Below are 27,051 nucleotides of genomic sequence, written 5' to 3'. Positions count from 1 at the left end.
ATTAGTATTAATATTTTATCAACTTGAAAAGTATATAAAACACTCCATGTTAGTATTTTTAATATTTTCACTGTGAAAATGGAAGAATTCAAACCAAAATCTATCATTTCAACTTATATTCTGAATAGTTCCTTCCATGGATTTCGATTTCTAGTGGAAAAAGAACGTCATTGGTCCGAAAAACTGTTTTGGTTGGTTTGTTGCATGTTGAGTTGGTTAGGCACGTCAATGTTGATTCGTGCTAATTGGGATGATTACCAAAACAATGCAATTCAATTCGTGGCTGAGACGAGCTACCTGGATTGGGATACTCAGTTTCCATCAGTTACAGTCTGCGAGGTCGATAATCAGGATCGTATTGCTGATGTTACCGATGAGTACTAATAATTTTACTAATAACTATAATTGGCATAATGACTGCATGAGAATATTATTACAAATATGCATGTGTTGAATTAATTAAGAGGTGTAAAATTCAGAACGTGCATTTATTTTTAATTAATGATTATTTTCATTTAAAAAAAAGCAAAAAATTATGAATTATCTAGAAATGTAGAAAAACTCAACAATGACGTCATTTCTCTATGCGTGAATACATTTATTTTGTTTTTAAGGATTTATGGTGATCCACATGACTATAATCTCGATGAAGTTGTAAAAGAATTGGTTTATTACAAAGGATTGAATTTTTACACTTTGCAAATCTGTGGCGATCCAGAAACGAGAAATGCGGCTTGCAGTTTAAGCAATTTCACAGTATTTTCAGATATGGTAAATATTCTTATCATTTACATTATATTTTCTTCAGCAAATTTATTTATTTGCTTTTTATCTTGTGTTTTTAAGGTGAGAAGTAATTGTGAGCAGATTTTTGCAAAGTGTATGTGGAATAATAAGCCCTTCGACTGTTGCAAATATTTCCATCCGATGAATACAGAACTAGGCGTGTGTTTCAGTATAAATTCGAGACAAACAACTGCAAAAAAGCCGGAATTTTTCGATATGATTTCCAATAGAAAAGTAGGAGTTGGCACGTTTTATTTAGAAATCAAAGTTTTCTCAAATGTAAATAAATAAAAAACAAACAAATAAATCAATAAATTATTTGTTGGTTTATTTCTTTCTAGATTTATGTTCTTGGTGAACAGGAAGTACCATCATTGACTACTCTACAAACGGAAATCTTACAAATTAGTCCCCAAATCAGATACCACAGATATTTCGCGCTAACCGAAATTGAAAATCAAGCCGAAGTAAAAATATAATATGGTAATATTTTTATTTATTGCTTAAAATGAATATTTTAGGTCCGAGATGTGTCAATTGTTCAACGAAACTGTAGATTCATGGATGAGAGTTACCTGAATGTTTATAAATACTACAGTTACTCAGCTTGTTCAGTCCAGTGTCGACGGGACGCTCAACTTGCTCGCTGCAATTGTTCTCATCATTTAATTCCAAACACAAGTACGTAATCTTTTCAAAACTGTTTTAAAATTAATATACTTAGATACGTTCTTGATAGTATTGACGACCCAATGCGACTTCCAATTATTTTTCTTTCCTCTTACCAATGCAGCTCATGCCCTCGTAATATAGGCTTACCCCCACCATTTTTTGCGGGTCCAGAATCTCCTCCATCTTATGCTGTACAGGAGCTGTTACCCCCACTCCCCTCCAGTCTTTATGTCTTGAAAAATCACTTTAAAACTTTACTGTTCTCTTACCTTATTTCATTATATCTGTTTTAGAACCTGAACAACAATGTACAATCACAGGTCTTGAATGTCTGAACAAAAACTATGATGATTTGGCTGTCTTGAAAGCTCCATGGGCCAAACGTAAAGGAATTGTATGTTTCTGCGTTCCCAGCTGCACAGAAATAGAGTTATCCATCGTCAAAGATGATAAATCAGGGTATATTATGCAATACAACATTTTAAACATATTTTACAAAAAATTTTACATGATTTTTGTGTTAGAATTGATGATAACTACGCAATCGTTGAATTATCCTTAGACAGATTACCTTCTGAGAGATTCAAGAGAAGTGTAGTCAAAGGCAGACTAGATTTAGTTGGTGAGTAGATAATATAATAAATAACGCAAACATGCAATAATATTATTGATCACTATTTTTGTGTAGTTTCAATGGGCGGAACTACGGCTTTGTTCATCGGTGCGAGTTTGTTGAGTTTTGTCGAAATATTCTATTATCTTCTATTGAGGCCACTTTCTAATTATATTTTAAGAAGAAAGCCTACTAAACCAAATCAAAAGCAACAAAATCATAAATATGTGACAATATCGTACACCCTGTATGTTGATTTGGTCTTTTATCGTTTCTAACCTGCAAATGTTTCTCTGCAATGTGTGATCTTTAAACTTGTGTGCTCTGCATCTGAAAAAGATGAATTCAAACGAGAATAATAGTGTTTTACGTTTATTCGAAACTAAACCATGTTTAAAAGTATGTGCACCAATGGTACGTTATAGCAAGTAAGTTGTCTTCCTTTAATTTTCTTAATTTCATTTAAATTTATCTGTCTTTCCTCTTTGCAGGTTACAGTTTCGACAACTTGTTAGACTCTATGATTGTGACTTGGCTTTTACACCTATGCTACTGGCTGATTCTTTTATTTTGAGTAGTAAAGCAAGAAATAATGAATTTACAACAAGTAAAAGTATAAAACACTATATTTTAATTAACCAATCACAAATTATTTCTAAAATATGTAAACTTTCAGATGATTCACCATTAGTTGTTCAATTTGCATCGAATAATGTTAGTGATTTCGTTGGAGCATCGGTTCTAGTTAGCCCGTAAGTACAAACTATTTTTTATTAATATTAGTTATTAGTTAATGTCAAATGTTATGTTCTTGTTTTTTTGTTCTTCAAAGATATTGCAATGGTGTGGATTTAAACTGCGGATGTCCACAAAGATGGGCTAAAAAGTTGGGTCTGGGTTGTGAGTTAATGAACAATCCAGAAATAATATGCTCGATGATAAAAGAATGTAAATCAGCGATAAACAATCAAAACTTTACGATTTCTGTAAAAACACGCATACTTTACGATATAAGAAAAACGGTTGATTTGTGTCAGAAACTAGACAAAGCTGGTGCTAGCTTTTTAACAATTCATGGCAGATATCCAGATGTATCATCTGGTCCTGTCAATACAGATGCAATCAAATTAATTTGTGAGAATGTGTCATGTCCTGTAATTGCAAATGGCGGAGTAGAAACACTAGATGATTATAATAATTTATCAAAACTTACAAAGTGTAATGGTGTAATGGCTGCAAATGGATTATTATCAAATCCGACATTATTTACAGGCGAAACTTATGATTTTCGAGCAGCGCAAGTTGTCGTAGAACACTGGATTCTGTTATGCTACTATAACGTCTTAATGAAATCAAGAAGATACATTTTAAACAATGTTTTTGACTTAGGTAAACCGGATAATATAACTTTTCAATGTTTTCATCATCATCTAGTGTTTATGCTCGGTAGGATATTAAATAGAAAACAGAAACAAGTATTTAACAATTTAAAAAGCTTTTCGGATGTGTTACATTTTATATGGGAGAATAATTTATTTAGAAATCCGCCGTTTATAATTAGATGTTGTAGTTTAATTGATAACGATATAATAGAAATGCCATTGGATTATGATACGAATAATATTTATGTAAAAGCAAGCAGTGCTGCTTCACATCAAAGTGAAAAACTTGATGGAGAAAGTCGAGATGTAACGAATGGGAAATATTTTAACGATTTTACATTAAACGAATTGTTTGTTTAACAAATTAAACTAAAAAATAGAAATATTTATTCTTACCATGATTCAGCTTATATGTTGGCTGTTTGAAATTAGACTACATTTTGTGTAACTTTGGTTGCCTATATTAAAATGACGAATTTTTGCATTCTGCGCACCGTTGGTGTCTGAAACGAAAGAGTTGTGATGATTCAACGAGTGAATGTGCAACGGTTTTTGGTGCTCCAAGAAAAAACACAATTAACGGGGTAATGTATACGTTTTTAGTGTTATTCATGTATAATCTTCATACATTTACACTGAATATAATAGTTATCATAGAATTATCATAAATTTATATTAGAACTATATCTATAATACAAGATTGCGTAGTAACTTAGTTATCAAATGAAAATCGTGTCCGCCATTTTTTGAACGTTTTGCAAAATTACCATCGGTGTGCACGTGAACACAAGCGACCAAAACTCAAATCTGAACATCATCCATCGAAAAATGAGCAATTTGTTATTTACACGTCGTCGAGACAATAAAATTGCTAAGTCATCCAACCATTTATTTGGATATTATATATAAATACTCCAAATGCGCAAGCTCAAATTACATCTCTGCAGGCATTGGGGGAAGTACTGAATAAATTGTGCAGCAATTATTGGCACAAATCCTCATCAAATTTCTTACGAGTGCATTTGTAAACACAAATAGAAACAATTTAGATCTCAGCGTCCGTAAAATGTAGTTGCTCTCTGTCAATAATTACAAATTTACTATTTTATATACAAATAAATATACACATCGATCGCAACTTTAACGAAAATCAATATAAAATCTTGCACAGCGTCGCGGCTGTGTCTGTTTGCGCATTGCGTTCGCCGAGAAATGTTTTTGGTTTGAGTCAATCATAAAAAGTCCAAATCCAACGCGTTATACAGAGCAGCAATCTCGCTGTGGCTTGTTATCCTCCAAAAGGGAAAGGTTAATGCCTTTGCGGCTGCTTCTTCATCTTGACCATCTCCGATCACAACATAGGTGCATTTCTTACCGAAACGCGTGACGATACGTTCAAAACAACTCTCTTTGCCGATTTTCGTGGCTGAATAAATATTATCAATCGGGAAGACGTTCCCAAGACCAAAGAGTAGGGCTTTTGCTAGGGCTGGAACAAGTTGCGTCGTTGTGACCAGCACATTGACGCAGTTACTCCTCGAATTGATCAAAGTCAGACACTTTGTAGCGAGAGTCAACCAGTTGTCCGTGGAAGACTCAATTTCTGAACGCAGTTGAAGCCATTGATCACGTTTTGCTGGTCCTAGTAATCCACCGACACTATTCACACAAAAAACACAAATTATTACATTTTCATAGTTTAAAACTTAAAATTTATTACCTATTCCTGTAATTGTTGTATGTATCCTTGATTTTCCTATATCTAAACGCTAATTTGCGCATCCAATCGACACCTCCACGTACACCCGTCGCAAGACACAAGTTTCCGCTCCCATTTCCAGCTGAACGAAAACCATCACTGGAGAAATTGTAATTTGAAAGATCCTGGCCGTTATCATCCGATGAAACGTCGTCAATGTGCACTTGATCACAATCTTCAATGTCGTTGAAGAAAAAGTGAGTGTCTGCTAGGTTAAACACCATTTCTTCCATTCGGAATCCAAGTTGGACAATACTCTGAACTTCCTATATTTAAAAACATGGTTATAACATTGAAATTTGAAGAATTTGTTTAAAAATTCATACTTTTTGGTATTTGGTTGCATAGCTGCCAGTTAATAAACTGTGGAATATGATGATAGTTTCATCCAAGTCCCAGATAAACACTCGATCGGTGGTTAGCTCTGGTGCGCTTGGAGAAACCGTGTTTGTACGCCGTCCTCGGCCTCTGGGGCCTCGAGCTTCGGAACCCAAGGCATTTGCGGGTTCACGTGAGCGTCGTGATGTGTCTCCTTTCAAGGGAGATATTGGGCTTTCACCAAGTGTGACTCCATTTGATGGACTCTCTGCAAATCAAAGAATTGAGATTAATTTAATGATAAAAACAGAAAATGCGTGTTGTAGAACCTTCATCTTCACTGCTGCTTGTATCACTATATGGGCATAGCATTTATAACTAACTTTTCATACTTTAAACATCATTGGAAGTATTATGATTGTTTGAAACATTTGAAGATTCAGATGTGGAAATAGTAAGGTTATGTATGTTATGACACTACATAGTTCTTAATACGCATGCGTGGTATTTCTAAAGTTTTAAAATACAAATTCAAATAATAATGTAATTTGTGTGTTTACCTGGTAATGTTGTGCCTGCTAATTGATAAGTAGAAGTAGCTCCTATGCTGCCACTACTACTCGGCGAGCTCACATACGGTGAATAACTCTGCGGCGCATAATAACTGGAACTGTATTGCCCACCCTGGCCGTCGCTGGAGTACGGCCCGTAATTGGAATAATCCTGCGAACGCACACAAAAAGTGTTAATTACACCAGAAATCCGCATTGTCGGCGTGTGTGTGGCGGCCGTGAAGCACCACTACTCACTTGAGCTGGAAATCCCTGCGAGAATGTGGACGCCGGCGTGGAGGAGTATCCGGTGTAATGCGAGTACTGCCCGCATTGTCCTGCGGCCTGAAACGGCGACGCGGGCGACGAGTACGGTGACGACAAGTAGCTGGTGGCCGTCTTGCAGCTCGGATTCAAGCCGCGGCCGGTGCTCAGCGGCGTGTACGGATATGACGACGAATTGTAGAATGGCGACGCCATTGTGTTCATGTAAGGCGATGCGGCTGTCGGGCTGGATGTGCCGTAGGTTTGTTGCATGCTGCAGGTGGAGAACAAAACAGAAAAACAAAAGAAACATTAGAAAATAGACAACGGAATTCATCAAAGATTATTTTACCTATTGTAATATTGATGCGCTTGTGAATACGACTGGGAATAATCCTTGTCGTAAGTAGATGAACCCAATTCAATGGAGTTGTAGAAGTTGGTATCCTGCGATAACGCGGTCACTTCATGCTCACCCAGACCAGGACTACGCATTTCGCTCTTCACACCTTCAACAACACCCAGGGACCACGGCGATGATAAATGCGTAGAGGAATTGGTACAAGTTGTCGCGCTGGGTGTATTTCTCTGCGTCAAGTCGTTCAGTTGTTGGTTCGTCGACGTCGCCGGCGGACTACCGCATGTCGACGAGTGAGCGCTCTGTGGACTACACGTGGTGTCCGCTGCCACTCTGCAAAAGAAAAGCACAAGATCAGTCAACGACACACGTCCATGACAAGCCGAAGAATATAAATATGAAGATTATTTATGTCTGCGCAGAGGGCATAACTCAAAACGGACAGTTCCCGTAAAGTTGAAATTTGAATGTGTGACCAGGAATTATTTTATGAATGTGAATTTATGTGACACTTTCGGTCATAGGTTTCACGCGTTCAGTTCGGTTTTTATCTCGGGAGTGTTTTGTCGCGCTTCGAGGCAGGTCCATTAGTTAGGCAAGTCAAGCAGCGATGTAAATTGTAGGTAGATCGAGACGAAATGATAACATTTCGAAAACTGCTGTAGATACAAGATAGCAGCGATCAACGACCAAGGCGTTAATAAATCGAATCGAAGAGTGTCGGACCAAGCAATGAAAAAAGGTTTCTTTGTGTTTAAAAATTCAAAGAATGGTCAAATTAGTAACAAGCAAATTAATTATTTAGATTTCTGGATTAATTATGAGCAGGTCTCGTCAAAAACTTTCTTAATTTTCTAATTTTACAAGTTGAAATATGATTTAATCTCAATTTCAACTTTCATCCCTTATTTTATACCCTTACAGTAAATTTTCTGCGCAAAAAGTAGCCTATTTTATTTTCCTTGGTAAAAACTACCTCTACACCAAAATTTATTAAAATTCCTTCAGTGGTTTTGTATAAAACGGGCACAAACAAACATTATATTAATTAAGATTTAATTATTTATTTTCGTCGATGTAAATCTGTCAGCATCGCACGGCAATAACGAATTATGAATTTATTTACTTAACTAAATGAACTTCCTACCAATGTGACTGCACTGACGGCAAGAAAACGACGAAAAAAAGCATTGCGCCAGTTTCTCAAACAACGTGTCATTTAGTCAGTCACACGTCTGTTACTGAATTACAGCTACAGCAGCCGAGAAACATTTCTGGGCGATGGCGGGCACATTTAGCTGTGTCCGCATAAAAACTCCTCGGTTTGTTTTTCCTCGGTCATTCCAGCGAGTAGCAAAAACCACAAGCGCAGGCAAAGGGCGAAAATAATGAAACGAAGGTTGGATAGAGGATGGCGACAAACATGTGCATGCCAAATGCTTGTCTTACATCTTTGTCAGCGTCGCGCTCTGGAAGAGGGAACGTGACGCAATTATGACTGGGTGGCACTCTTTATTTAATTATGCCCGATAAAAAAAGGCAGCAGCATTCGGTGAAGAAATGAGAAGAGGACGACGACATGGGCGCGCACATAAATTAATCGTACGTGCGGACGCGCTGGAAAAAGAAGCTGAACGTTTACAACTCCAACGCTCTTGACACTTGTTGTGTTTTCACAGCTTTAAGCAACAACCTGCTGTTTACTAACAGTGTGGTGCCCGTGTAAACTGAAGGAATTAAAAGCCCAAAGTGAAAATATTTGTTGTGCATTATTATTAAGCAGCTTTCGATAATAAAAATAAAATTTCGGTGGTCTTGTTATAATTTCATATCGGATATTAACACTTCAACGCATTCGGGATGTGCTTTCAAGACTTGTCCGTCGTCCAGAAATCAGTGTCGATGAAGCGTAAAACGAAACGTTAAACTCCTCGGACGTGCGGTGAAGAGAAGTCGGCTTGAAAATCTTCTTCGGAAAGCAAAATGAGATGTTCGACGAGTAAAACAACCCGACGGCTGCATGAATTTTTCGTCTCCTCACAAAGAAGCAGCGCGCGTAGATTTGACGAAAACAAAAAATCCTGCTCGAGTGAACAATTAAAAACACGGAACCTAATCTTGATCAATTCGTTATGGTTGTTTTGTCACATAACACGTCGGACCTCCGGGCCCGCGGCGTGCCCCGCTGCCAGCCCACCTACCATCAACATTTACCAACCCGTTTTGTTACCAGATGCTGTGCATATCTCACACGAGATAAAATATGACGAATTTCACGTTGCTAATCACAAATCACAAAAATCGCGTGGAAATTGTGTTTGGAGTTGGGAGTTTTGTGCAAAGCGCGCGCACAACATGTTACATACTTAGATATAAACTGTGTTTATATTTATAGTTTGGAAACGTTCAATGATGTTTTACGAGCCACAATCGTCTTTCACGCTAAACGGCCCAACACATTACTCTCGCCAGCCAGAGAAAATACGACCAGCTTGCAAACAGCTTGTTTCGCTTGATCGCGGCGATTTTTATTGCGGCGCGACTTAAGCGTTTTCGAAAATTTAAATACACGCGCGCGCACGTCGAATGTAAACAGCGTGCAATTAGGAAGTGAGCGAAAGACGCGGAATATGCCTCTCTGTGAGGGCTATTTCAGGTAGATTATTAGAATCACTTCTAATAATGAATAGATGAAATTGAATTTTCTAAAAATAAAATTCCATGAATGGAGAATGAAAGTATGGTGAGAAATTGAAGCAATTAAATTTTGACGACTTCCTTCGAGGTTCGAGGCACACACAAAGCACAAACAAAACGTTTTCCTATTCGTTCTTGTTCCTGTGAATTGTTTTTTTTTGTTTTTTGATAAAATTGAATGATTTTTAAAGTAAATTTTTCAATTGTGTTATTTCGTCTAAATAAAATGTGAAACAAATCGCGCTGGTCAACATAAGGTCGATTCGGTTCGGCTTACCGGTTAACTAATAAAATTTAATTGAAATTTATTGGCGACTGTCGGTTATTGCTGCTCATTGGGTGCATTGGGGAGGCGAGGCTGACGTCGCATGCGCGCGCGCGCGCTCTCCTTGCGGGAATCGTTATTTTATGACTTTTCGGGTGTCGTAAACTACGCTCGTTATTATGAGTCGAATTTCGTTTTAATACGTGAATTTATTGAAGAAATTTTGATTACTTTTCATGGAATCTTTATTTCATTTCGCGATTCGCGTAAAACGCCCAAATGCGTCGACTGCAATTGCAATTCGTTGAATTGTGTGTGCAGTGCAGGAGAGAAAAATATTGTTCTGTGCTTTTTTTTATTATTTATTTGAGATGGTGTGTTGTGCGCGATGATTGCTGTCGAGGACGTGTCGTCCTTTATTACGCACCGTCTCGCCGCGTCGCATTTACAAAATGTTTGCGTTCCCATTTAAATTCCATTTGGTTCTGGCATATTAGCACCACATGCGGCCGAGGGCAGCGGGCAGCACGAAAAACCAATAAGCGAAAAAAACAACAAATATATCGCTCCATTAAAAGCATAATTAATGTTTCGGTCACTCGTCACGAACTCCCACAACGTTCGGCGATATAAAACGTTCGATAACTCAACTCGCCGCGCCGATTCTTTTCATTAATATTCGTTAAAATATCAATACCACACAGAAAACATTGCAGGACAATAATTTTGCTGCCCTAGAGCGGTAAAACTCAGTTTCCAGCCAGAAAACGGAAAAAATAATAATTTTTCTGTTAGTAGAGCGACAAAATCTAAAATATTAATTAATGTTTTCAAATTGCAGATAATTATATTTGTAGACAAAAATTTTACTGCCCTAGAGCCGTAAAACGCTTTCACATGTCATTTTCCAACCAGAAAACGGTACAAACTCAATTATTTCTAAAATCATTTGATTTTGTTACTTCTTTTAGTAATATTTGTTAAAATAATAATGCCACACACACAAATACCACCATAATCAATAATTTTACTGGCCTAGAGCCGAAAAACGCGTTCAAACGTCTTTTTCCAATCAAAAACAGCAGAAAATTAATTTTCGTTGATACTGGAAGCAACAAATTGTTTTAGTTCGTTTTTAATTCAAATTACATGCAGGAATTTCCAGAATGGCAATAAAACCACACTCGGAGCGATCCTATCAAACCGTAAAATGAAATAAAATAAAATAAATTAAATTAAAACACCATTAAAATTAGAAATTCAAAATATGCTAACGCGCTTCACACTTGAATTTTATTGATCATCAAAAAAATATCCCGTGTATACCTAGATATGTCATAATCTACGTGGAAAATCTGAATCTTTTTACAGCTCGGAATTCCATTAAAATCACGGATAGTAAACGTAGTATATCCCTGATAAACCTGCCGATAACACACATCGTCGAGTAAATAAATACTTATTAATGTGAAATTGGCAGCGAAAGATGCGCACCAGCTCACAAAAGAGCAAAGCAAAAAAAAAGGGCAGGATGTAGGAAGTCTTTTGTCGCTGCCGAGAGGCCGAAGCATAGAGATCTCTTCAACCTATTCTTCGTATTTTGATTTTGCCTGTCAAATGCACATGTGCACACACGCAGTGCAGGCGCGATGCTGTTTGCTCTTTTCTCTCTCCGAGAAACTATTATTGTATTGTGAGGATGCTGCATTGTGAGTGAAGAACCCCCGACGCGGCTCCGTTCCGATCCATTGTGCATCCGTAAGTTATGTGACACTAAACGATCCAAAGCGCCCAACTACTGGTCATGAAAACCAACAAGACAACTTCTTATGCTTAGCGTCTTGCCATTTTCACATTGTGAATTTTGCATACACATGTCTTGTTCAAACAGCGATGACCGAAGTGTGTTAATAAACAACGTGATGAAAAACACTTGTGTGATTTGCGTGCCGTTGCAATGAATGAATGAATATTTGTCAAGAGCACAGGTACGAGTAGAAGAGGTTAGCTACACCTAGGTGGTCACAATAACGAATTAAATTTACGATGCGCGCGCGACAACACCTCCATTGCGACGTGTGTAACACATTTTTAGTTTTGTATTTTGTGTTTGGTAGGCTGTTTTGATTTACACCCGGCGCCTTCGCCTTAAATGTATGGATGTATTAAATATATTCGATTGTTGTGGTATCAGTGAAACTTTCCCACAAGGTAGAAGCAATGTGGTTTATAAAATGAGAATAAAAATGGTCGAAACTAATGCGTGTCGTGACAACGCGAGTCGTTCGAGACACCCACGTTGAGAAACGAAACATTCGCTGCGATATTTATTTAATTTGAGAATGAATGTCGTGAGGTTGATTGATGTTATTGCAGTGTCTTGTAATTCCGCCTTCAATTAGTTTGTAATTTATTAAATGTTACATAACAATACAGAAAATAATTTTTATTTGGGAATAATAGAATTTTTGGATTATCAGAACAAAATTTGAAAAACATTTGTTCAGAACATATTTTTAGCAATGTTTCGATTCAGTATTGCTTAATATTAGTATTTATTCCAATTATTATGCTTAAAGTTACTATTTTTTAAGCATATGAAGAAATTGTGTTCATTTCATTTAGATCGTTGTTGATAGGCCAAGAAAATCATAACTAATTGCAAAAATTGCATTTTAATGATTCATATCAAGCGTACTTCTTTATATTTTATGTATTACACAATATACTAAGATATCTCTTTATTTATTTGAGTTTAGCTTCGACAGAAAGTAAAATATATTTTATTACATTTACCTATACCTAAGTTTTATTCACTCGTAATTCGGTGCGGATCAATAAAAACTAATCAATGCGCAGAGCTAATATGAAAGTAATAAAATTGATGGCTTTCCAAATAAAATGCAGTTTCATAAAAATACTTTCCGATAAAGTAAAGATTGCATGTTCTTAAAATCGATACACACCAACAAATACAAATAATAAATAATACTCACTAATAAAACGCGTTGCTCAACATTTTTTAGCATCAATATATTCCAATGTTTAAACCTAACAGTTAAACGGTTTGAAATTTTGCGCAACTTTAATCGAACATGTGCGAAATGACTAATAAACTTTGTTTCGAGTTTCGCGATTTGAGATTAATGCAAAGATTTGACTTGTCTGGACATGCAAATACGTACTTATGCAAATATTGTATGTATAAATCGTTGTTGCTTTTTTTAACATTTTGAATGTTTATTGACTTACAAAAAATGAACGTTAAACGTGAATCATTAGCGATGAATAGAGCGTTGTTCGGCGTTTTAATCGTGATAAAAACAATACTTGCGTCACGTACGATATTAAAAATTCAACTGATTAAGCGAATATATTGTGCATCTTGGGCCGAAAGTCGCAGGGAATATATTTCTTTTATTTTGATGTTTTGATTCAAGCTTGGACGCCAATAACGCATGCAAAACAAAATAAAAACAAGCAAAAATAAAATGGTGCAATATGAAACACAACTGAACAATTTGCAAATCAAAATACGACAGAGGAACAAATAATAACTAAATGTTGCGATTTTTTGCGGTTCGACATCTGTCTAATCATTTGTATACTGGTTTTAAACTCAATTACTCAAAATGTCGGCAAATATTTCCTGAAGTCTAAATATGAATTCCGCGTCGCGATGTTGTATTCACTTGTGTTATGTTTTAATGATTTTGTAGTAACTGCTTGTGCACCCCAACAAATTAGCTGAAAAATTGTGCTTAAGTTATAGAAATCTGCATTGCAATTTGTAGGAATGTTGGGATCATAATTACAACAATATTTTAAATTTTACCACCGATGTCATGTCAGCAGAAAAAGTATTCTATGCCAAAATTGCTAGAAATGAAAATATTTTTCGTCGTTACACGAGAAAATTAATATAACCCTACCAAAGTTGTACAAATGAGTACTTTGTACACTAGTGGCACTACAAGTTCGATTCTTTCTTTTTCTCGTTAAAAAATTCATCTTCCACATGGCAACATTAAGTATCTATGCTTCCCAACAAAAAATTAATTAAAACAAGCGAAATTAGTCGTACAAAACCTCGAAGATAAACGCGCAGATTGTCTCCGCTCGTTGTCTCAGTTGTGTTGTCACGAAAGTGTGAATGTAGCTGTGGACATTGGACAAGAGACGCAGAAGAAGGAATACGATTCAACCATTCTGCCTGCCATTCCAGAAAAGAGGTAAATATCAAGCAGCGGCCGCGTGTCCGTCGCGCTCCGTCTCGAGACACATTCCTCCACCATGTGTACTCACGGCGGCGATAACATCTTTCCAGCGAACGCAGCGAACGATTTGTTGGGAAACGTTGCTTTACGTTGCTTTAAGTGGATGTACGACTATGGTCTTGCTTGTTTTATGATGTTCCAGCGGACATAAAATTTTGTTAAATAAGGCGCAATAACACGCGCAGCGGAAAACCGAAGGTGTGCATTTAAAATAAAAAGAAAAACACACATCGAGAAATAAAACTATACCGTGAACCAAGATAAGATAATTAATTTACGTATAAACATCTCGTTATACTAACACGCAATTAATGAAATTTTTGAAGCAAAACATTGAATTATTACAATGTGTAATAACAAAGTGGAAAAATGAACAAGTTGTGCATTATTATTGCAATAATGCACGCTATGCAAATTCCTTCGAATGTTGTTTTCAACGCGTTACATATTTTAAATATTTTATGACATTGTTGACTTTTCGCGACTTCATAAATTTCCTATCCAATGGGGACATTTATTAACTTTATTTTTCGATATAATGAAGAGATCAAAACTGTATTCATCCCAGTTTAAAGTAAAATATCTTTCAAAAAGATTTCGGGTTTTAATGGGATCCACTTGGGACAAAATCTCCAAGAGGTGTTAATATACTTCACATAGAAAATCTCTTTTGACACTGAACAGATGCATGGTTGATTAGACAAATATAATAAACGCGCACAGCGTCAAAGCAAAGGACCCTGTTGTGCTATCAGTGTCCTAGAATGATGTAATGTTTGATGTACTCACCGATCTCTATCACTATTGTCGGAGGATGTATCTATTCGCGTTCGTTTCACCTGAAAATCAAATTTAAAACATGAAAAGAAAGCAAAAACTGATAAAAACGTGTTGTAACTACTTTTGTGTTAGTATTTTTATAAAATGGCCGCCATGATGCTTTTGTTGATAATCATAATGTGATATTGTTAATGATCAGTCTTAGATGTTACCTTGGGTTCGCACATTTTTTCGATCATCGTGCATCGCGTCTGATTGCCGTTCGAGTTGATGAAATTGTATGGCATTAAAGTCACCATTTTTCGGCACCCGTCGGCACCGCGAAACCCGCGCCTTCGCTCCTCGTGCACAACGTTACCGATCGCTCGCTAATGATCAACAACGTCAAAGTCATCAAGGCTAAATTAACGCCCAGAAAACAATCGCAAGCGTTTTTCTGTTTAAAATAATTATCACTTCACAAAACGCACTGATAACAATCGCAAACAACGTTCAGTTCAAATTAAAAAACTCACTTTAAACAATAATAATCATTACAGATTATAAATGTTAATATGTCTTGTCAAAAGACAAAAAACACGTTTTTAATTATTATTTTATCTTAGTTTATATTTTATCTTATCAAGTCTCTCGGGGGTGTAAATTATATTTAAAATCGAATTCTCGACGCTCGCACTCGACTCACACTCACCAACGGCGTCGGACCGACTGAACCGCCGATGCTTTTCGAGTCTCCGATTCCGATTCCAAACGTGCGTTGAGTCGGACGCTTCGAAACAGCATCAACAGTAGTAGGCATGCGCCCAATAAGGACAGCTAACGAAAGGTACAAGGTAGTAAAGTGAGAGGGAGAAGGGAGTGGTGGCAATCGCGCAGGGCGAGTTTCAGGCCTACCCAAGTTTCGCTATCCGCGGCTCATGCTCATGCTCTGAATCCGGTTCGCCTCTGGTGGTTGCCGGAATGAACTAGTGGCTATCAAGCGAAAGGCGAAAGGCAATTTCGGAGCAACTCGTAACCAATGATACAGTTTCATCTTGCAAGGTAGGATGGACTCAGAAAAACATACATTTCGGTAAAAATTATCTTAGAAAACATCTTTTTGGGTCTTGGTATTGCGAAATATTTGTAAATTGAGTCAAAAATGATGGAATTAGTAGATATCTACATTTTGGGTAACTCAAAACCTTCCCTAGGAATTATTTTCGTTTTGAAAAGGTAAATACCCCATAAAATACGCAGTTTTTGTAAATATAAGTCTATTTTTTAAGAATTTCAGCATTCCTGAGCAGTTTTTAGCTACTGGTTGTAATTTCAACTTGCCAAAACAGGAACTGAAATGGATAACAGGAAATTCTTTAGATCCCTTAGCAGATAATACAATACTAGGGCGTTAAATTCCTAAATATTATGTTGGTACTTAAATTTAAGTTTATTCTTCTTGGTAAAACGTGTTGTGATACACATTGCATCAATTTTAAAATCATCTGTTTTCGAACATTCACTCAGTACACTTACTCAGATACACAGATGACCGTCGCGTCAATTCCCTCGAGAATGGGTGGATAATAATTAATACATTACTAGTTTTAATTTTAAGTTTTGAACTTGTAAAAACCCTCTTGACATGCATTCCCCGAACGATGGTCATTGACAAACAGACTTAAAACACTTCCGACAAACATGTGCTAGTCTAGTGCAGGCCCCAAAACCTATGTCGTTCAGGGCTAATAACAATGAATAATATTTGGTTCGAGTGTGTCGTGGGGTGTTTGGCCACATGGGAGTAAATCGGATGCTCATCTTTTTCGCGAACAATGCGTTGTTTCAGGCGGCGCGCGTTCGTAACTAGAGCCGTGCGGGGGGCCTAACAGAGGGAGTGTTGGAATAATGAACCCTCGACTTGCACTTCAAGTGCCCCAGTGCATCCAGGGAGCGAGCAAAAAGCGCAATATGTGGATGCGGCACTTAATTGAAACGGATTCGGACTTATCGACGAGTGTTGATGTGTTTTGTTATCGCATGACGCGACAATATGTTCGGAAATCATCAATGAACTCAAAGCATAGGCTAAAATTCACAATCATCCAAAAATAACCAAATTTTTTTATAGAAAAAAAAAGAGTTGGGAATTTAACACGATCAAATTTCATTTTATTTCATTTCCTCTTTGAAGTTGTTTGAAAACTTCCTGCATGAGGAACTATAAAGCACCTTATAAGTTACACAAGTTACAATTTCATGCACTCGTTAAATCTTCAAGTGTATCTATTCAAAATCCAATTCAACCCTTTTCCAGTGAAAATTCCTCGCTCTATATTTGTCACTTGAAATGAACACTTTGCATCTTAAATTTTCTAGTTATTTCTGCTTATCCACGCGTTTGACAATAAAAACCGTATATAAATAATGATATAAAAGACGTGCAGTGCACTTCAGGCGTTCGGATGCGTTTCGGAGATAGTGTAATTTTATCCATTTTTAAGTTATTGTAATTATCAGGGACACACGATACTTTTTACGGCGAGCACGTGTCAACTACGGGGAGGCATAAATATGCTGCGACGATATAACACCGTGCATCTCGCGAGAGTTAAGTAAAGTTTGTGTCGAAAAAAATGCAAAGCATGCATTCAAACAATAACAGTACAACAAGCCAATTAAGGTTTATTTCGTTGTAATTATCGTGTTCGGATTGTAAAGTTGGAATTATCGTGAGAATTTCGATGTTATTCTTACGTGGGAATGGGTAAAACTGGTTAAAATGGGTTAAAACGAGTTGAAATGCACAAAATTAAAATGTGTAATATTTATTTTTGTCAAAAATTATACAAGGGTGAAAAGGGTTGGAGTGTGTGGTCTAAGAAGTGCTAAAGCAAATAAAATCTGTGCACTTGAAGATTTTTACCTAAACGTCAAATTTTCTGCTTGACTTTCGTGCCTCTTTTCTTTGTATTTTTTAGGGTAAGCAAATAAATCGCTTGGGTTTGCGGTAGACCAGAGGTAAAGTTAAAAAAATTCACCCTTTTGACCTTTTGCAAAAATTTAATAAAATAAGTAAACTTGGAGATTTTTACCTTTTACCCTTTTTGAGTCGAGAATCAAGTAGGTACTAGTTTATTTAAATTTTGTTAACAATGGTTTTGAAGAAAACCAGGTAAAAACTTGATTTATTTGAGTAAACCCAAGAAAATCGATTGTATAGGATCAGTACCTTTTATATGTTTACCCTACTTTCCACAAAAAGGGTTCTTGCGTAATGGAAACATGAATTTTTGCTTGATTTGATGTAAAATCATGTTAAACATGTTTTTACTATTGAAATCAAGTCACAGGTAAAAAAATTGGAACAAACTGACCATTAAAAGGTCACAAATTGTACAATCACACAAAATTGACTCCAAAACCCTTTAACCCTTTTGAGTTTTCTTTTAAATTAAATTTTAGAAATTTATTATTACAATTGAACGATTGAAGTCATACCGAAAACTTTCTTCATTTATTTGGGTAAAACCTTGAAAAATTGCATACCGTGGGATTGAAAGGGTTTTTAGCTCTACTTTCTACAGAATACAAAATAATAATACAAATTTGATTTTTTTGGTAAATTTGATGTAAAAACATGATTTTTATGTTGGGAACTGACCATTAAAAGAAAAAAGATAAAAAATAATTCAAAAATTGACTCAACCTCAACCATTTAGAATTTTTTGTTAATTTATTTAAAGAAAACTAAGAAAAATCAAACTGCATACAACGGAATATAAAGGTATTTTAACCCTAATTTCATCAAAATAACTTTTTGCGTATTACCTACAAACATGATTTTTTACCAAATTTGAAATAAAATCATGATATACCTTTATTTTCTTATCTAAAATTATATACTTTTAGAAAAACCCTTAACCCTTTTTGAGATTTACAACCTTTTAGATTTGCTTTACGTGCAGCTCCTAGTAACTTATGATTATTACAATCAAACGGGTGAAATCATAGCGAAATTCGCGAATGCAACTGCACCTTGGATTAAAATTACTGCCTCAAGCTTGGGTCCACGCCGGGTGGATGTGTTTCTCGGATGCGTTTAGCTGGTTAGCGCGCTAACTGGTTGGCGTGCCACGCGACTATCGCGTTACAAGTCGTAAAGATTAAACACGTACGGTACGAAAAGAAATTGTGAAACCAGCAAAGATGGCAAAAGAGCCTCTCCACTCGGCAACAAAGCCGGGCGTTGTGCCCGCACGAACCATATACTCATCATTTTACCACTTTTTACGTCTTCGACCAACCGCGCGCTGCCTCAAACATAACTAATGACGTATCAAAAATATAGTAGGTACTTATTATTTCCATTTTTGGGTACAAAATAAAACTAAAAATAGACTTGTGTGATAAATCTTGTGAAATTAACCACATTAATCATAAGCATCCAAAGTTTTCACATAGATAATTTTAAGTTGCAAACTTAACTACGAAGAGGTTAGGTTATGATATGCGACACCTTGCTTCTTATTTCATTTTTGTCACCCCTAAAAAAGCCGCAACGCACGACCACTAATGAGCACCCCGAAACTTCCGCTAAACTAATTTAAACTAATGTTATTCATCTTGTTAAAATTTTTCGCGCTGGAGAGTGTTTTTTTTTTCTTCTCTTCTTCTGCCTGCCTAGTTTTAGTTGAGTGTATTTTCAGTGCCAATTTATATTGGGCTAACCTTTTTATGTAAATGACGCGCTGATGGCCGCAGATGGTGGCGATGCTGATAAAGAACGACGGTGCGGGAATTACCGGGCGAGGAGAATTTCAATGACAGCATCTCCAGGGGAAACTTGAGCCTGGATCGCGTTAGGACTCGCTGGATAGATAGATATTGCTCGATCTTGACACGTGCAAAATATTATCTATTTGCAGAGTAAAATACCGCTCAACACGCATTCAAAAAAGAGAAAAAACTAATTTAATAGTTTTTGTCTGTAAGGAGTGAATTTTTTTTTCATTTAATTCCATTCCATTTAATCGTTTTTGCAATTTCCTCACGAAGGTGAGGCCCACGGAGCGAAGTAACAACGCAAAACACGCGCTGCGCTCCGAAGTTATTTTATTGCATCGAACTCGGCGCGCTGTTGCCATGACAATTCGAGAAGCTCGCGACGCGTTTATAGATTACATCCCCACCATCCTTCGCGGGTGTCATCGCCAACTCCCTTCTACCATTCACGTTCAGCGCAAGAGTTCTGCAAGCCAAAAAGTGGGGGAAGGTCCCGCCTAGGACAGGTAGCAATGGTGGTGGGCAGACCATACCAAAACAATCCTTATATTCTACGTCTATAAGGAATATATTTGATTGCTGTGGGAATAATAGGATGAGCGGTTGGAGGTTGGGCTTTAGTTTTGGGCTGGAAAGAACTGGGAAAGAAATCGACATCGTCGAGTCGAGACGTGAAAGAAGGGTAAGGGTACGTAAATGAAATGCTTTTATTGTTCACCCTCGTCGACAAATATTAGCTTTGTTTGTAAGCTATTCGAAAAACTCGTCGAGCTTGCCGCGCGCAGGCGAAGGCGATGCCATTTCCCGCATCGGGTCGATCAATATCAAGATATGCGGCATCATCCGAGAGGCGGTTGGATGAGGGTTGAGGTCCGAGTGTTGACTATACATCTATTTAGACGGACCGTTAAACCAACACGATGGAGAGTGTACAAATAAAGTGGGAAAATCCATTCGGGGTTTTCGTTTTCGTTTTGGTCTTTAGGGACTACAGACTCCGATAAGCATATGTTTAGCTTGGAATAATTTTTGAATGAAAATATTCACAAGATGGCGATTGACAGGATGTTCAATTGAATGATTTTAATTTACTAACTGAAACAAGCTTCTGGTTTTGATGTTGTGAGTTAATTTAGAGCAGGTTTTTGCTGCGCGTTGCAAATATGTTATATAATTGTCAGCAATTAGATAGGCGCCCGAATCAACAAACAACAAGTCTCAGCAGAATTCGCGACATGGTCGGCGTAGCGCAGCGACGAAAAAAGCGCCGAGTTTCAGGTTTTCTCTCGACATTTGAGTTTTTTTCTCACGGCAGCCGTGTGGATTCGTGCGCACGTCGTCATGCACCGGACGAAACAAAGAGAGAAATGAGTGCCGTGTGCGCAATCAAAGCGGAAAAAATCGCGGTACGCGGTTGACGGACGTCGTCGCACCGACGTATAAGAAGGAAAACGATAGAAATATCACCTTGTAAACCGCGGACCGCATGAATGAAATCAAATCCAGCCTACTAGTGCGCTGTAATGCGATATCGAAATGTTGCATGGGCTCTGCCGAGCGTGCACACACGCGAAACGCCAACAATAAATTCAAGGAAGCAGAAAACTTTGAGAAACGACATGATAATGCCGTTCATATGTGGACTTCAGCAGGAGTTAAAACAAAGCGCTACACGGGTAACGAAAATCATTTCAACATTTCAATTTAGAATCTAATGTATCTAATGTAGAATCTAATAACTAGGTAAATCAGTAAATCTGAAATATTAAATTGGCAGTTGTAGGACCCATGGGAGTACCTACAACTTTGTATTGTTGAAGAACCATTGTATCGTTGGATACTCAACAATGTGCGCGATCGAATTACATTGCCAATTGACAACATATTGATGATGTGAGCTTGCCATCTTTCAAAAATTTCACTCAAAAACACTAAATTACGCGTTCTTTACCCCAAAAAAAATACGTAAAATTTCATAAAATATCGCATATCAAATTACTTACAATTTATCAAACGAAAAATTATTTTGTTTTTCTTTTTGTGACCATTTTTGGTACTTTTAATTTGTTCGGAAATTTAGTTCATTGTGTGGCGAAATTTCTATTTCTGTTCATTTGCGGTTGACAAGCGGCACAGTTATCAATCACGATTTACACAGAAATTTCGTTTATCGCAGAGTATCGGATTGCACAGAAGCGAGAAATGTGATTGCGCGCGCGAGTGTTTGTATCAGATTTAATGGTTAGGCGCTGGCTGCGTTGCGTCAGAGGCGCGTATTGTTCGGGTGAAATCGAAAAATAAAGTTGCGCCCCGGCGCGATATTAGCCGGCACAATGGTGTTTAAATGGTGGTGACAAATGGACGATAGTAAATTGACACTGGGAAGAAATCTCAGCGAATGAAATATTAATGACAAAAAAATCATAAAAAGGGTATTTTATGGTGTTTTCAGTGTGTTTTATGAACAGAAAATTGATTTTTCCATTATAGAGGTGTGTAAAATAGTTTTTTCTGCCCTAGAGATGCTAAAACGTTTCAAATTGTTGTTAGAAATTGAATATTACTGTCATTTTACACTTTTGACATCATTTTAAGACATTCAAAATGGCAAGAATTAACATATTCTACAAAAACACATTTTTAGGTAATGTTTTGTGTAGGTATTGGAAAATTGAAATAAAATGATATCTTTATGAGTGAGTTATCCAAGAAAATTAATTAATTAATGAAAACTACTATTTTACGCTGCGTAACAAACAAAAAAATCATTTTTTCATTAAAAGATAAAACAAAATTGTCTTACGGGCCTAGGAAAGTAAAAATATGACAATACGACATTAAAAATTTCCGAAAAACTTCTAATCTCTTTTATTTTACACTTTCATCATCATTTTTGACAACCTAAGTGTCAAAAACTTACATAACCTAAACCACACACTCAATTTTTGGTTATGTCCCATGTCTGTGAGAATAAAAATGATCTATTGTAATAGGATCAAAGTAATTCAAAACTGCAGTTGTGTAATTCTCCAGTGAGAAGGAAAAATAGACGAATTAGACGAGCCATTTGTCAGGCATTTGTAAGCTAACCAAGTGCGAAAAATGTGAAACGGCGTGCGGCAGGTGCCCCCGTGTGCTTGTTGCAACTTGCAACTGCATTGGAAACCCATTCAAAAACGTTCGAATCTATCGCCGCACTTATTAAAAACCCGAGCATTGTTTCGTTTCTAGCTACCAACACTGAAACCTAATATATTTTCCGCATGAAGGACTCGCAAAGGCATGGGTTTCATCAAAATTCGAAATGTTTTTTCATCGCAAGCTCTGTGAGCAATAAAGACCGTTTTTGTTTTATAAACAGCGTTGCAGACTTAAGCCGAGGGTTGAAAAACAGTCGACGACGTTGAAGTGACGCTTCCTTGTTATTATTTCGAAGCGTTACATTCCTCACGTTAGGGTGCATAAAAAACAAATAAATGAAAAGTATTTCGGCGTATTTTTAAATTTTGTGGTTAAAATAAAAAATAAAACTGTTTTCAAGATGGATACAAGATATTAGGGTGCGCCGTGAATTGAGTTTGGCGGCAATAGCGGAATGTTTTTGTGTGCGCAGCGAAAATATATTTCAACTTTGCAGCGCGCAAATGGCTGCTCGGGCGAGCGCACAAATGGCGGCGCGTGGCGGCGGGACACCGGGGGCGTTGAGTGGCGCGCGCGAGGGCGGCTGCCGCCCAGGCAGGTAGCGGCGACGCGCAGGCATTTCGCGCGGTGTCGTGTTTCAAGGAAATTCAATTGCTGCGGAATTTATAATTGCGTATCCGACACGCGGAGCTCTTCAAGCGCAAATGGCACTTTCATTCCAGACACGCAGCGAAATTACATTCTTGATCACACTTTTTTCCTACTGCTTTCTTCTTCACGACAAAGATTAAAATAAAATTCAATATTGATATTGTTATAGACGTGAACTTGTATGGTACCTATATCTATGCGTGATAGGAATATGCCTAAGAACTTGATATCCACATTTGAATGTTTGGTGAAGGGAAGAAAACGGAAGTCATAATAAGTCTTCGCTACAAATATCCTGCGTGCGTATTAAGCGCAAACTGCAAACGCGTAAAAAAAGCGACTCGCATTCACCACAGCATATCCGGGGAGCAGGAATTTCGATGGCTTCGCATCTGCGTGCATCAAACAACCTGGTAAATAATTTCTCAGGTTTTCGGAAATGCCGATTAACACATGCATTGTAATAATATGGATTCCTATTTATTATTCATTCATGGTTCAAAATTTTCACTTCTATGGTGAATGGTCATTGACTTAAGTTAAGTTAAGTTATGTTAAAGGTTCGAAATTCTTAGAATTTCGAAATGTTTTGCCCAAATTAAAAACACATTTGTATTTTGGGCCACATTCTACTTTTCCACATGACCCAACTAATTCCGAAAACATTTCAGTTGTCCTTTTGTACGCTGAGAAGATTAAGTAAAAAGCTTACGCAGTCAGTGCATATTGCTCGTAAACAGGAATAATGCCGATTCTTACCGATGATAATCTTCAATAGATTACACGACGTCCGCGTGAGTGCCTGTCTACAAAACCCTCAATGTTAGTTTCTAAAAAGAACATTCCAACAATACACTTATAGAAACCCTCAAAAATATTAACTATCAAATTCCAATTTGAAAATTTGTAGATTTTAGGTTTTAGTTTTTATGTTTGCTTAGATAAAATAATTAATTTACCACGTGCCAATATGTTTCCTTTTCATTGTGAATCGAATTAATTGGATGATATAACCACCCGACGGGTCGATCCACGTTTGATTCATAGCCCTGCTGGCTAGGGGGCGATTTGTAATAGATTCGAAAATGCCACGCACGCAATTAGTTACGTTTGCGGCGCTACACGTGCCACTCCGGAGATGGTTTCGTTCATAATTGAGTTAGTCGAGTCGAGGGATAGTTACCAGGACAACACACTAAGACACCTTAGTTACCAACCTGTATCATAGAGCAACCAAACAAAAAAATAATTATTTGAGAATTGATTAGATATTTTGATTAAATTTCAAAAAAAATGTTTTTTTTCTGAGTTTTGGTACCACTGGTGTACCAATTCAACACTCTACTCAACTACTGTTTGCTCTTTTTGTCCGCGATAAGAATTTTGGGGTCGTCCTAAGCCTCCTCCTAAAGACCATAATGGTTTGAATTTGTGAAACTCTCTCTCGATAACTATGTGTGGTACTAGTTTGTATTCGGTGGCGTCCTCGCTGTTTGCGAATGGATCGGTCCCAGTGTCCCCGGCTGTGTGTATGTGCGTGGAGCATGCGTGTGTATATAAATAGGGAGCCGCTGCGTCGTATCAGATTACCCCATTATTCCGCCAGAAACACCCTTACCTGGCTGACAGCCAAGCAGGCGCAGGTCTGCGCCGGCAGACCCGGGGAGATTGACGTGAAAAGTCCCGACGAACTGGAACTGGATGGCTTGCGATGCGCATGAAAGAGAACCGCATCGGCTGCATCACTCACTCGTCGCTCAACTTCAACGCGAGTTGAAATTTTCGTGCAGAGAGCACAAAATATATATGTATAATAATTATTTTATATTAAAAATTAAAAATTCATATTTTTGAGTTGGTTGCGCAATGGAAAATTATCTTTATATGCATATGAAGAATGTATAAATATTTGCGACCAGTTGTATATAATTTGCGTGCAGAAATATTCATTGAACAAACATTGATAACAAAATGTTTTACCGCTTTATTTATAATTAAAGCTGCAAATGTTGACGATGGCTGGTGATAATTCATGTTGGTTGTGTCATGTGTTCAGTTACTACTCGGAATGTTTGAAAAGTGTGTGGAATCATTGGAATTTCTACAAAATTTCTGATTAATGGCTTGGAATGGATCATATTTTAGTCATTCTTAGAATTTTTTGTAATTTTTAGTTAAAAAACAACACATTTATCTAATTTTAAATTTAGTAGACAATTGGGTATTTACATGGAACTGTTTTAGACCTACAAATAAATTTAATTAATTTTAATTTTGGTAAGCATGAAGCTGGAGTCAAAAGTTAAAAATTAATTTTAGCAAAAACAAAACTTTTTCTCAAAAAAAAATCTAAAAATATTAAAAACGATGCAAATATCTAATTCATTAGGTGAAGTTTATATTTTAAGATTATGATTTTTAAGATAATGTACGCTTGTCTGCAGAACGGAAGCAGTTGTCAAGTCGAAGTGAAGAAAGAAGAAGAATCGCGGTTTGTTAGTTTTGGATCTGTCAATCATCTCAGCAGAGAGACGTCAACTTCTCACAAATTCTCTCCGCGCCCGATTCTAACCAGATGATTTTCCCGAAGACAACTTATTTTGAAGATGTGATCGGAATTTGACTTGGAATGTGTTACTACAAGGTGAGTTTTTCACGTTCAAGTTCTTTATTGCGGCGCGTTGTGTTTATACGTACCTACTTTATACGGATTCTCGTCTCTCGCTCGATGAGAGAATTCTGATAAAGAAATAAGTTACGAAACGGACGCGTTGACCACACACGCTGTAAGACGCCATGATTATTAACTCTTCTCACACCATCAGCGTGCGTCGCACACGACACACAAAAATTGATAATTTATTAAATATGCACACGACGTGTGTGACAAGCACAAAGGAATAAAATAAAAAATAAAAAATTTAAAATATTGCGTTTTTAAAGACATGTTAAATTCATTGCTTAAGTCTAGCGTCTGGGGAATTGTTTATTGTTTGATTTAAACTGCTATTAATGAGTGTAATAATCAAAAAGACAACAAATTTCTCCTGGAACTGATTAGTTTCAACGACTTTTTCTATAAACACACCGCGCGATAAAGTCTGATGACTATTATTAGTGTTATTACTGTTATTATCTCTGTGTTGTAACTATGAAAAATTTATTTATTAACTGTCGTCATAGGTGCATTCTTTATTTGTAAAACTATGGTTTTATCTGGTTGTAATTGTTGTTTGTTTAGTTATAACAAGCGATTCATTCAGAAGCGAATATAAGTGCTTTAATGAATGAAAATGATGTGTTAATCGTGATTATCTCGTATAACCATGATTAAATTTTTGGGACGCACGTTCACCCCCATTCCACACACACCCCAGTCGCTAGGGAGCTAGTTAGGAGACTTGAGTGTGATGCCGGTGTTGCGTCGAGGGGTGTTTTTATGTCGTTTATCATTATCATCTTCGTTAGGCACTTTGTGCGCGCGCTAATGTGCGTTATGCGTTAATCTTCAATTAGTTCCACCTGTAATTAGTTTATCGCGGCCTTGGTAACACTTATCCCTCGTTATAGCAACCACCGCAAAGTGATTCAACAACAAATCATTCAAAATATTCAAATTATTGAATAAAAACTTACTTCTTCGTAAATCGGCATCGTGGAATATTCGGTGAACACCGAAATGGTGTTTTCGAAGAGAAAAGTTGCAATGCTGGACATTGTAAGTGGTAATTTGAAATCGATCTGGTTAAAACTCGCGTGAATGATTAAAATAT

General features: G+C 37.0%; 3 protein-coding genes across 7 annotated transcripts; 2 read left to right on the top strand and 1 right to left on the bottom strand.

Moving 5' to 3' along the window:
• Positions 1-82: 82 nt before the first annotated feature.
• On the top strand, positions 83-2,349 carry ppk13 (pickpocket 13). The gene is made up of 8 exons (XM_065310936.1): positions 83-377; positions 615-771; positions 847-1,065; positions 1,128-1,253; positions 1,308-1,467; positions 1,752-1,917; positions 1,983-2,080; positions 2,147-2,349. The coding sequence occupies exons 1-8, from the start codon at positions 205-207 to the stop codon at positions 2,347-2,349; spliced, it is 1,302 nt and encodes a 433-aa protein (XP_065167008.1). The 5' UTR covers positions 83-204.
• Positions 2,298-25,922, top strand: Dus4 (Dihydrouridine synthase 4). 3 transcript variants are annotated; one of them, XM_065310939.1, is made up of 4 exons: positions 2,298-2,499; positions 2,563-2,684; positions 2,748-2,823; positions 25,723-25,922. In XM_065310939.1, the coding sequence occupies exons 1-4, from the start codon at positions 2,411-2,413 to the stop codon at positions 25,748-25,750; spliced, it is 315 nt and encodes a 104-aa protein (XP_065167011.1). In that variant the 5' UTR covers positions 2,298-2,410; the 3' UTR covers positions 25,751-25,922. The 3 variants fall into 3 exon arrangements, with proteins under 3 accessions (XP_065167011.1, XP_065167009.1, XP_065167010.1); XM_065310937.1 differs by lacking the exon at positions 25,723-25,922 and adding an exon at positions 2,904-3,854 and having other exon boundaries at positions 2,321-2,499; XM_065310938.1 differs by lacking the exon at positions 25,723-25,922 and adding an exon at positions 2,904-3,854 and having other exon boundaries at positions 2,353-2,485.
• Positions 4,030-27,051, bottom strand: eya (eya transcriptional coactivator and phosphatase 2). Of its 3 annotated transcripts, none has more exons than XM_065310932.1 (8): positions 26,915-27,051; positions 14,732-14,781; positions 6,698-7,036; positions 6,340-6,619; positions 6,091-6,253; positions 5,539-5,798; positions 5,174-5,478; positions 4,030-5,112 (listed from the first exon to the last, which is right to left on the bottom strand). In XM_065310932.1, the coding sequence occupies exons 1-8, from the start codon at positions 26,993-26,995 to the stop codon at positions 4,686-4,688; spliced, it is 1,905 nt and encodes a 634-aa protein (XP_065167004.1). In that variant the 5' UTR covers positions 26,996-27,051; the 3' UTR covers positions 4,030-4,685. The 3 variants fall into 3 exon arrangements, with proteins under 3 accessions (XP_065167004.1, XP_065167003.1, XP_065167005.1); XM_065310931.1 differs by lacking the exon at positions 26,915-27,051 and adding an exon at positions 14,935-15,425; XM_065310933.1 differs by lacking the exon at positions 26,915-27,051 and adding an exon at positions 14,948-15,425.

Source organism: Atheta coriaria, unplaced genomic scaffold (genome assembly GCF_025399875.1).
Source record: "Atheta coriaria isolate IRGN ID8LTWV9N9 unplaced genomic scaffold, Caltech_Dcor_3.1 hic_scaffold_9_pilon, whole genome shotgun sequence".
NCBI classification, from domain to species: Eukaryota; Metazoa; Arthropoda; class Insecta; order Coleoptera; family Staphylinidae; genus Dalotia; species Dalotia coriaria.
The sequence above is the reverse complement of the archived record's forward strand: the minus strand, read 5'-3'. Positions and strand labels throughout refer to the sequence as shown.